Below are 10916 nucleotides of genomic sequence, written 5' to 3' on the forward strand. Positions count from 1 at the left end.
TGGGTTTTTTTTGGTGCTTGTAATCATTTCAAATCTAAACACTGCCCATTTGAAAGAATTACTTGATTTTACTATTTACAAGACACGCTTAATACCTAAAATATTATAGACCAGTTATTAGTTGAGTATGTGCTTGAGTGTTGCTTAGCATTCTGTTACACATGCTTAGAATACTCAGAGCTTATGTATCTGTTGGAAGGAAAAAAAGGTTTATTTTTACCTGTTTGCCTATGTATACCAATTTTTTAAGTTTATACTTTTTTAATTATAAAAAATACCCCAGCAACATATATCCTTCTTGGCAATATATGCTACTATAGAATTGACTATTAGAAGCAAAAATGCCTTTAAATCAAATTTGTTTACAACCTGACAGATCAGGTTAAGTGCAGAAAAATGAAGAGAAGGGAAGCCTACCACAATGAAATTAGAAATAGTCCATAGGACCTTGTGGTACAAAACACATCTCAAGAGAAGATACGGTTGCTAACAGATTCAAGTAAGTGGCTGTGTTGATTTGGGAAACTTTGTCTCAACTGATCTATTGTCATATCTCCCAATTCTTAGCTGCTGTAGAAGTAGGCTAAGAAATTTGAAAAAGTGACATAGCACCAGACTAGAATAAATGGGAGTTCCTTTATTTCTTAAGTTTCTCATCAGGATCTTGGAATATATTTCATTTCTGGACATAATTGGGAAAAAAATCTATATATAATTCAATGGAAAACATGACAAGTACCTCACCAGAGAGCCAGATACCTAACAGGCCAATAGTTTAGGTATGTGAAAATTATTCCATGTGAAGGCACATTTTAAAAAGTGTTGAGCATTATGAAACTGTTTTCAATCCTTGGATAGAACTAAGTGCATCTTGAAGAATATCTAAGATATTGTATCCTTCAAATTACCTTTAAATGAAGCTTCTCTTGGGCTTTTGGTATGAGCAAATAAACCACAGCTGTATTAAGAATTAACTACCCAAAACAAAACTAAATATTTGAGTAGAAAATAGGGATGAATAGACTTCCACTTCTGGCTATAATTGGAAGTGGACAGTTAATACTGGACAAAATACATGAAGCAACTGTTTTCAGGAACTGGATACTAGTCAAAGCAGACTGATATCTCAAAGAAAGGAAATACACAAGGTGAATCCCATGTTCACCACGTCTGTCTCCTTGGGAGGACATTCCCAACCATGGTGCAAGGAATGCGGCTCAGAATGGTGATACTGCTGAACTGAGGAGGCAGAGTGGAGATTTCTGGCTGCTGAAACAGCTAGAATCTATAATCCAGGTTATTGGAGGGAAAGTATGCTTGAGTGTCAGGAGAGCTATACAGGAATTTTTATATCACAGCCATTTGCAATAGCAAAAACCCTGGAAGCAACCTAAATGCCCGTCGACAGGAGAAAGGATGAACTGTGATATAATCACACAATGGAATATTACAGAGATGAATATGAATTAAACTAGTTGTTATAAACAAGTTTTGGGTGTACAGGACTGAATGAAAAAGGCACTTCCCAAAACACTTTATTCAGCACTTTTTATCAATATCAAAAGTGACTAAAAGTAAACATACAGTATGTTAATACATTTATACATGATAGGTTAAATAACTTGTCCGAGTTCACAAATTTAGTACTGGGGTCAAGGACATAATCAAGTCCAGTACTCAATATCCCTCTAACTCTGTGGGATGAGTATTTATTTGGTGCCAGGAAAAACTCTCCTAAAGAATGTATGTTTTCCACATAACTTCTTTAATTTTCCTCTCTACCTAGACCATCAAGAACCTCAGGGCTGGAACAGTGGCTCACACCTGTAATCGCAGCACTTTGGGAGGCCAAGGGGAGAGGACTGCTTGAGCCCAGGAGTTTAAGACCCACCTGGGCAACATAGCCATGTGTGGTGGCACACGTCTGTGGTCCCAGCTGCTTGAGAGGCTGAGGCAGAAGAATCGCTTGAGTCTGGAAGGTGAAGGCTGCAGTGAGCTAGAACTGAATCTAATACTCCATCATAGTATCTGTATTAACCCATGTATATTGGCATATATACTTTTAGCTAATATTTATCGAGCATTTACTATTTCTTGCCACCAGGATAAGTGTCTTAAATGTATTTATTTAATCCTCAAAAACATTCAAATTTTACAGATGAGGAAACTGAAAGGTTACATGAGTCGTCTGATGTTACAAAACCAGTAAGAAAAACAGAGCCCTATTCAAACTCGTGATTCACTACCTTGCTTTTAATGTCTTTCATAACCTTGTTTTTTTCTCTTTGTATGTTTTGTTCTTGTTTTTCTTTGTATAAGCCATTAATATTTTTTGGAAAAAATGTGGAGAATCAAAGAATTACACAAATATGAATGGATTATGGTACTTTACTATCTCTTATCTGCCCAAGGACAATGTCCAAGTTGATTGTCCTGCTTTTCTAATGAAAGACTAGATGATATAAAGGCCATTTCCAGTTCCAAAATTTAGTGCTACATAATGCTGAAAAGTTATTTTTCTTTCCTTTTAATGCGACAGTCTATTGCACTCCTGAGTTACTATTCTATAGATGTGGTAACACCTAGGATGAGGACCACCAGAAGTCTGCACTGTTAACTCTTTTAGAATAAAGGCCCAGGAGCACAATGAAGTTCAACTGAAACATTTTTATTTACCTTTGCTGCAGGGTAAGTTGAGTTTCCAATCAGGGCAAGAAGGGTTTCTGACCTATAAAAACAATGGTTAGCTGTTAAGGCATATATAAACTTTTATTAACCTTGGACCTGACTCAAGTAAAAATTATTACACTTATATTTATACTATTTAATTTATAGAAGTGGCAAACTGGTGACCTTTGGGCAGAATCTTACCTATAGACATGTTTTGACCCCAAAATTGGAATTCATTGCCAATACTGTATTTAAAATTCAGAATTCACGAAAGAGTTCTAGTTCCACGTGAAAATTTGAGAGATCTGGGAATCCTATATTCACATTTCCATCTAGCAATGGGACTGAGCTAAACAGTGGCTATCCCCTTAAACCTGGGTATTTGTATATTTACAAACATGCATAGAACACTTTCTTGCATTAGAGACAAAGCAGTATACAAAAGTGGAAATTGTACTGCCCTCACAGAGCTTACTTTCGAAATGTTCTTCACTTTACCACATCCAGTCCTTTTCCCTGGCTAGTCTCTATAGGTCTTGGCATTTCCTAATGTCAATAAATACTCTGCCTTTCTCTAAAACTGTCAGTCTCCAACAGGAATCTCATGAAGAACTAATCCAAACATGGTGAGGTATGAAATTTCATTTTTAAAGGACTAGATCTTACACAGTGGCATAGCAGCTCCTTTAGCTTTCTTGATTTTATTCCCCAAGAAATAAAATTATTACTGCTTTGTAAAGCATTTTTAGTGATATATTTAGTAATAAAAAGCCATGTTTAAGATAATGCTATTTTTCTACTATGTAAGACAACCTTATGATTTACAATAAGTGAAACTGGTAAAAGGTAAAATATAAAAAAAAGCATACTTTCCTCTATTGATTAAGTTTGCAGTGAGTGCTTTGTTTGATATATAAGAGAATTTAGGAAATTCTAACCCAGTACCCTGCTTTTATAGATTAAAAGACCAAAAGTAGTGGCTGACATTGGGAAGGAAATGTGAGCCCCTACCTCAGTCCTTGCACCAAAATTAATTCCAGAAGGATCAAAGATGTAATCAAAAATTTTAAAAAAGATTATAGTCTTTTATGATCTTTGAGTGGGAAGGACCTCACTAGAAAAGTTTTTAGTGAAAGAATTGCTAAATTTGCCCACATAAAGAAATCTGCATGAAAAAAGCATCATAAAGTCAAAAGCGTCATTTTCCTTAATATATAGTATTCCCAAAAACTATTAATAAAAAGACCAGTGAGAAAAGACCACAGGAAAGAATACAAATGGCTTTTTTTTTTTTTTTTTTTTTTTGAGACAAGAGTCTTGCTCTTGTCGCCCAGGCTGGAGTATAGTTGCGTGATCTCTACTCACTGCAACCTCCGCCTCCCAGGTTCAAGCAATTCTCCTGCCTCAGCCTCCCAAGTGGCTGGGATTACAGGTGCCCGTCACCACACCCGGCTAATGTTTTTGTATTCTTAGTAGAGACGGGGTTTCACCATGTTGGCCAGGCTGGTTTTGAACTCCTGACCTCAAGTGATCCACCTGCTTTGGCCTCCTAAAGTGCTGGGATTACAGGCATGAGCCACTGCGCTCGGCCCCACAAATGGCTCTTAAACATAAAAAAAAAAAACTAAACTCATAACAGAAAACATTTTATCTATATCAGAATAACAAAGACTAAGAAGTTTGAGAACTATTATGTTGCTGAGATGAGGAAACAGGCACTCCAAAACATTTCATTGCTATGGAGTCTCTACTCCATAGCGTAGTACAACTTCTATTGTTGAGAAGCAGTTTTATTTAGCAGGCTCCATTAACAGCACCAGAGCAGTTTCTGGCATATATTAAGTACAGGTTTTAGCTAGTATAGTTAGCACATTTTTAAATGTGCATGTCTTTTGGCCCAGCTACTTCACTTGTAGGTCTTTTTTCACATGTGACATCACATGGTTTTGTTTTTTCAGACCAAGTCTTGCTCTGTTGCCCAGGCTGGAGTGCAATGGCACAATCACAGCTCATTATAGCCTAGACATCCCAGGCTCAAGTGATCCACCTCAGCCTCCCAAATAGCTGGTACCACAGGCATGCACCACCACGCCTAGCTAATTTTTGTATTTTTGGTAGAAACAAGGTCTATGTTGCCTAGACTAGTCTCAAACTCCTGGGCTCAAGTGAGCCTCCCACCTCACACTCCCAAAGTGCTGGGATTATAGGCGTGAGCCACCATACCCAGCAACGGTGTTCTCTTAACACGGTGAAACCCCATCTCTACTAAAAATAGAAAAAATTAGCCGGGCATGGTGGCGGGCGCCTGTAGTCCCAGCTACTTGGGAGGCTGAGGCAGGAGAATGGCGTGAACCCGGGAGGCGGAGCTTGCAGTGAGCCGAGATGTGCCACTGCACTCCAGCCTGGGTGACAGAGCGAGACTCCGTCTCAAAAAAAAAAAAAAAAAGTATATAAAACAAAACAAAACCCATAATTATCCTATTATCCTTAGGGAACTGGTTAAATTATGATCTATTCAATGGGATACCATACACATAGCTATTTAAAGGAAAATGGCAGTTCTGTTGCTCTATCGTACTGAAAACAATCTCCAAAATGATGAGATGAATACACTTGTATATAGGAAGCTTCTATGTAACACTGTAACATATACACACATATATATTTTTTACACCTATGTCTTTCTTAAAGGATAATTATTGCATTGTTGGTGTTGCCTCCTGGGACAGGGTAGCAGAATCAAGAAAGAGTATAAACGATTACATATCCTTTTACATTCTGCACTATTAAGATATGATCTATTTTTAAAAAGAAAACAGGTCTCACAAACACACTTCCAAGTAGTGGCTGGTGTGAGATCTAATTCTTGCCCTCATTTTAGTGCTTTCCAATATGTTCACTCCTTGAAGTCACCTGGTCTTGATTATGGAGAATTTTGGGATTGAATTTTGATTCACACTTACAAGAATATCAAACATGAACCACGAAGGACCCATCTCAAATCCTGAGTTCATTCTGGAGGAACTCTTGATTAAAATAGTTGCTCTTAGCTTAGAAACTTAAAAGTATATTTTATGGAAAAGAGAATGAAAGAAGTCAGACTCCCAAAAAGAAAGGTGACAAGGAACCCAACAGGTCTGCCTCTTGGATCTAATTTATTTAGAACTTCTTAAATAAACAAACTTACTCTATTTCAGTTTCAGAAACTCTTGATATCCTTTATGCAGTAGTTACTACTTTAACACTTCGACCATTTAAACACTGTGAAGTAGGTGAAGTTCATACTGCTAGCATTTGGTAGAGGTAGGGACCTGGGTCTCAGACATAGGTATGTCTCTAAAATAGATGATTACCCCAAATGTTTTAGCATATTAAGTCATCTACCACCAGGAAACACAGAAAACTAGTTTTCATCTTATAAGTGAAAGCCCCAAGTCTGAATGTAAGATTTCTTATTTTTATGTAGGCCAATTTATCAATTCTTTCATGGCTTTGGGAGGCCTCTCCCACTCAGAATATAATTAATAGAGGGCAATCATAAAGATGATTGAAGATTTTACTTAAGTCCATTTGTTCTAATACCCCACTATTTAAAGGATTATCTTACCAAATATGACATGAGACAACCAAAGCTCCCATGGTTGGGTAACAGAAATCCTGACTTCTATTTTAAAGTTTGGTAGGTAACAAGATTGTCAAATTTAACTCTAAAATTGTCAACAAATAGCTTACTTCTATAAGCATGTAGCCAACCAGATGGCCAGCCTTCACTAATAATCTCTAATGAAAGTTATCTTAATTCAAATACAGCAACTGCTTCCTTAAACAAGCATTTTTAAAATAACTGCCTTCCCCGTAAATAATACAATTCCCAGGTAATTTTAAATTAGTCATGGAATATAACCATCTCAAACGGTTTCTTAGTTACCCATAATTCTAAAGCTTAAGACCAAAATGAAGATATACAGTAGTCCTCCCTTACCATGGTTTCACTTTCCCACAGTACAGTATTTTCAGAGACCACATTCACCTAACTTATTACAGTAGTTATAAATGTTCTCATTATTGCTGTTAATCTTACTGTGCCTAATCTATAAATTAAACTTTATCACAGTTGTGTATGTATAGGAAAAAACAAGGCTTCAATACTCTTGGCTCTTTCAGGCATCCACTGTAGGTCTTATACCCCACAGATAAAGGAGGGACTACTGTAACTCAAAACCTAATCCGGTATTCTATCTTGAAATAGCTCAACTTAATAGCAGAAAACTTAATCTTGTTATTGATTTTTTTTCAGTTTGTCCTTTTAGATATGAATTCACATTCTAACCCCTCTTCTTCCCATTAAAGAGAATTTTTCACCCAAAATAAACTGTTGTTAAACAATATACTGGGCCAGGTGTGGTGGCTCACACCTGTTAATCCCAGCACTTTGGGAGGCTGAGGTGGGCAGATAATTTGAGGTCAGTTCCAGACCAGCCTCACCAACATGGTGAAACCCTGTCTCTACTAAAAATACAAACAAATTAGCTGGGCTTGGTGGTACATGCCTGTAGCCCCAGCTACCAGGGAGGCTGAGGCAGAAGAATTGCTTGAACCCTGGAGGCGGAGGTTGCAGTGAGCTGGGATCGTGCCACTGCACTCCAGCCTGGGCAAGAGTGAGACTCCATATACATATATATACGTATATACATATATGTGTGTGTGTGTGTGTGTATATATATATATACACACACACACACACACACACACACACACACCTGAGGAACAATTTAGCTAATAAACAGAAATGTCAAGTATAAAATTGCATAAATTCTTACAAAGTTCACTGAATTCAACATGTAACTTTTAAAGAACATTTTGCAAATATGAGCATGTTTGGTTTTCTTTTAATCCTCAAACATTTTACTAGGTCAACTGTGTCTAAGAACTATTAGGCGGAAATACCAAAAAAAATCAACATAGCTCTGGACTTCAAATGGCTTTTTTAAAGTGAAAATTAACTTAGCATATTAAGACAAAGACAATAGAAATAATATACATAATTTTATTACAAAATTTTTTTTAAAAAAACAAAATGCAACATCCTAAAAAACCCAAAATTTACTATTGATACTAATTCCTACAAGTTTGCTGTGCTACCATACACAAGAAATTAAAAAAACCATTAAATATTTAGGAACATTCAACATCAAAAGCTGTAAAATCTAACTGTATGTAGTAGCCCGTCAAAAAGCTACAACCTGCATTTTTTAAAAGTATTTTCTCTACAGAGAATCTTATCAGCTATACAAAAATCTGTACAGTTTTTATACTGAAGCTAGTATTGAGCTGCACTTGAATTCACATTCTTAGCAAAACAATTGCCTGAGCACACACGCACATTCCACACGCATCATTAAAGGATAGCCATTTATTCTTCATCTTCATCCTCTTCCTCCTCATCTTCATCTTCTTCTTCCTCCTCCTCCTCATCTTCTGGTTCGTTCTTCTTCTTTGAGCCTGTTGGCCTGCCAGGGCCCTTCTTTCCTGCTTCACTTTTGCCCTTGGCACGATATGCAGCAATATCCTGAAATATTGTCAAAAAAATAAGCATCCGGTGTCATTACTCAACTGTGAAAAAACACTTGGTTGTAAACAATCTAAGATGATTGACCAATAACCCTGATAACTGTCTAAAAAGGTAGCCAGTCTAAGTTTTTAGAGCACTTACCCCACTAGGCTTTAACAAGTTAATGGCATAAAATGACAAGGGTTGCAATACCGCAGTATCAGTACTTCACCACCAATACCCTTTTACCTCACACACAGTGCCACAGTCCCTGCTGTACCTTCACATTTTATATATATCTACATAAAACAATTTCTTTGACTCTCTGCTTTAAAAAAAAACTAACAGACTATACAGTAACTACACGTCTGTCTGCAGGAATATACTAGTGCTACAAACACTGGTTTCAGTCAAAAGGAAGGTTTCAATTACCTTGTGTTGAAGTGTACAATTTTCATTAGGCCTTTTCAAAACACAGCTGACAATCATTAATACAAGATTAACTAAACTTCCCAAGTTTTCTACAGTTATTACCTATACCTCGTCTTATCCACAGCTTTAAAAAAGATGACAATGTACCTTTTCATATTTCTCCTTTAGCTTAGCTGCTTTCTGTTCATATGGTTGTTTATCTTTGGCTGACTGCTCAGACCACATTTCACCCAATTTCTTTGCAGTATCCCCAATGGATAGGCCCGGGTGTTCACTTTTGATCTTTGGGCGATGTTCAGAGCAAAACAGGAAGAAGGCTGATCTGAAAGGAAGTAACAGAGTTTAATAAACTGAAGGAAAAATCCAAGGAGCAATTTGGGTTAGTTTAAACTTACGGTGGCCTTTTAGGAGCATTGGGATCCTTTTTCTTCCCTTTCTTATCACCTTTGGGAGGAACGTAATTTTTCATCTCCCTATCATAGCGAGCTTTGTCACTTTTTGCCATATCTTCAAACTTCGACTTCTCCTTTGCAGACATGGTCTGTGGACATAAAATAAGCGCCAAAAATACAGCAAAATTGTTACCTATAAACATCTAAAGACGACAAGATCATCTTTAAGAACCACATTTTCCTTACTTAACAGCATTTTGCTTTCAAAGTTTTATAGAAGTAAAAACCTAAAATCGTCTGCCTGAAACTCTTAAGATATTCAGGTGAGTCACTGGGGTGGCAAAGTTGAAGCTCATGAGTTGCCTACTACCTGCCTAAGGCCCTCCTAGCCGAAAACCACACCTGCACCCCCTGAGCTCCGTCTCTCTCCTGCCTCACCTTCCATCTCTCCGAACACTTCTTGGAGAATTCCGCGAAATTGACGGAAGAGTCCGGGTGTTTCTTCTTGTGCTCTTCCCGGCACGTCTGCACGAAGAAGGCGTACGAGGACATTTTGCCCCGCGGCTTGTTGGGGTCTCCTTTACCCATGGTGACAGATCGGCGTCCACCTGACGGGGCCGAGGGGGGAGAGGAGAAGCCGGCGGGTCGGCGCGGAGCCCACAGCTGCCAGAGCTGGCGCTGGCGGGGCTCCGCTTCCCGCCCAAATCCGCTCCCGCCCTGCCCGCGCCCCCTCCTCCCGAGGGCGGCCGCCCGCGCCCCGGCGCACACCGCAAACCGCACACCGCACGCCCTCCTCCTCCTCCTCCTCCTCCTCCCGGCCCAAGCGGCCGCGGCCGACGACTCCTCACGCTCGCCCAGCAAGTGGCTCCCGGGGCCCGAGACGCAGCCGCCCGCCCTTCACCGAGTCCGGTGACTCCGCAAGCGCCCTCAAAACGCCTTTCCTGACAGAAATGTCCCCCGGCTCCCACGTCGCGAGCCTCACTCAATCGCTAATCACCTCGTGACCGACGCTGAAAACTCCCAGAACCGGGCCCGGTCAGGGGCAGTTTCCACCTCCTCCGACGGCCCGCCGGCCCTCCACAGACCCAGCCCTCGCCGGCCCGCACCCCAAATGCCGCTCGCCGCGTCAGACCCCGAGAGCCACTGCGCCGAGACCGAGTAGAGGATCTGAGGGAATGGGGAAAGGCAGGTCCACGAACCCGAGGGTATTGGAGGGTATTCTTGCCTGATGCGAGCTTTTCCTCAGAGTCCCGCAGAGCGGCCGGACCCAACCGAGACGCTCCTCTCACGGGGCTCCGGCGTGAACTGGTTTATCTCTAACGCAATCCTCAGCCTCTTGTTTTGCAGAGTTCTCCGCGCCACGGCAACTTGACGAGCTAGGCCACGGGCCACATCCCCACTAATCTGATTGGTTCTGACGATTATTCAAACCCAGATAGTCCCCGCCCCCTTGCCACGGAGGCTAACGATTGGTCAGTGTGTTACCAGACCCTCCCTCCACGCCCCAGCCTAGCAGGTTCGGTGGGTCGCCCAGGTCGTTAACTCCCAGACCCGTTAAAACCGGTCAGGAGAGGAATGTACTGCTCGATCCTGATTGGCGGCGGGAAGAGGGTTTGAAAAATGGCGGGCCTCACGCTGACTGGCTGGGGCTGTAAACGGTGGGAGGGGTTGGCTCGGGAAGGAAAGCCCCGCCAGATTTAAAAATACTTAGTCGGGAGACTGGGGGTTGGTCTCCTGGCTTGGCGACGGCGGCGGCTCGGTTTGCTGGCGCTAAAATAACAGAAGAGGTCTGCCTTGCCCTTCCTCCGACCACCATTTAGGTCCTGTCTGTCCCCCGCCTCGGCTTAGCCCTGCAGCGTTGGCTCCTGGGA

The 10916-nt window shown here is 40.6% G+C and overlaps 1 protein-coding gene across 2 annotated transcripts; it reads right to left on the minus strand.

The window, feature by feature from the left end:
* Positions 1 to 7699: 7699 nt before the first annotated feature.
* Positions 7700 to 10546, minus strand: HMGB2 (high mobility group box 2). Of its 2 annotated transcripts, none has more exons than XM_030816332.1 (5): positions 10271 to 10546; positions 9484 to 9653; positions 9049 to 9194; positions 8801 to 8975; positions 7700 to 8239 (listed from the first exon to the last, which is right to left on the minus strand). In XM_030816332.1, exons 2-5 carry the CDS (start codon positions 9631 to 9633, stop codon positions 8084 to 8086), a joined length of 627 nt encoding a protein of 208 aa, XP_030672192.1. In that variant the 5' UTR covers positions 9634 to 9653; positions 10271 to 10546; the 3' UTR covers positions 7700 to 8083. The 2 variants fall into 2 exon arrangements, with proteins under 2 accessions (XP_030672192.1, XP_003258025.1); XM_003257977.4 differs by having other exon boundaries at positions 7702 to 8239; positions 10245 to 10412.
* Positions 10547 to 10916: the final 370 nt, after the last annotated feature.

Source organism: Nomascus leucogenys, chromosome 7b, assembly GCF_006542625.1.
Source record: "Nomascus leucogenys isolate Asia chromosome 7b, Asia_NLE_v1, whole genome shotgun sequence".
Taxonomy (NCBI): Eukaryota; Metazoa; Chordata; class Mammalia; order Primates; family Hylobatidae; genus Nomascus; species Nomascus leucogenys.

Bases quoted from the DNA above. Each gene is read 5' to 3' on its own strand.
- HMGB2 (XM_030816332.1), bottom strand. From the start codon at position 9,633: ATGGGTAAAGGAGACCCCAACAAGCCGCGGGGCAAAATGTCCTCGTAC. The intron at 9,195-9,483 runs GTGAGGCAGGAG...TTATGTCCACAG, and splicing joins AGTGTTCGGAGAGATGGAAG to ACCATGTCTGCAAAGGAGAA. The intron at 8,240-8,800 runs GTACATTGTCAT...ACAATATTTCAG, and splicing joins TAAAGGAGAAATATGAAAAG to GATATTGCTGCATATCGTGC.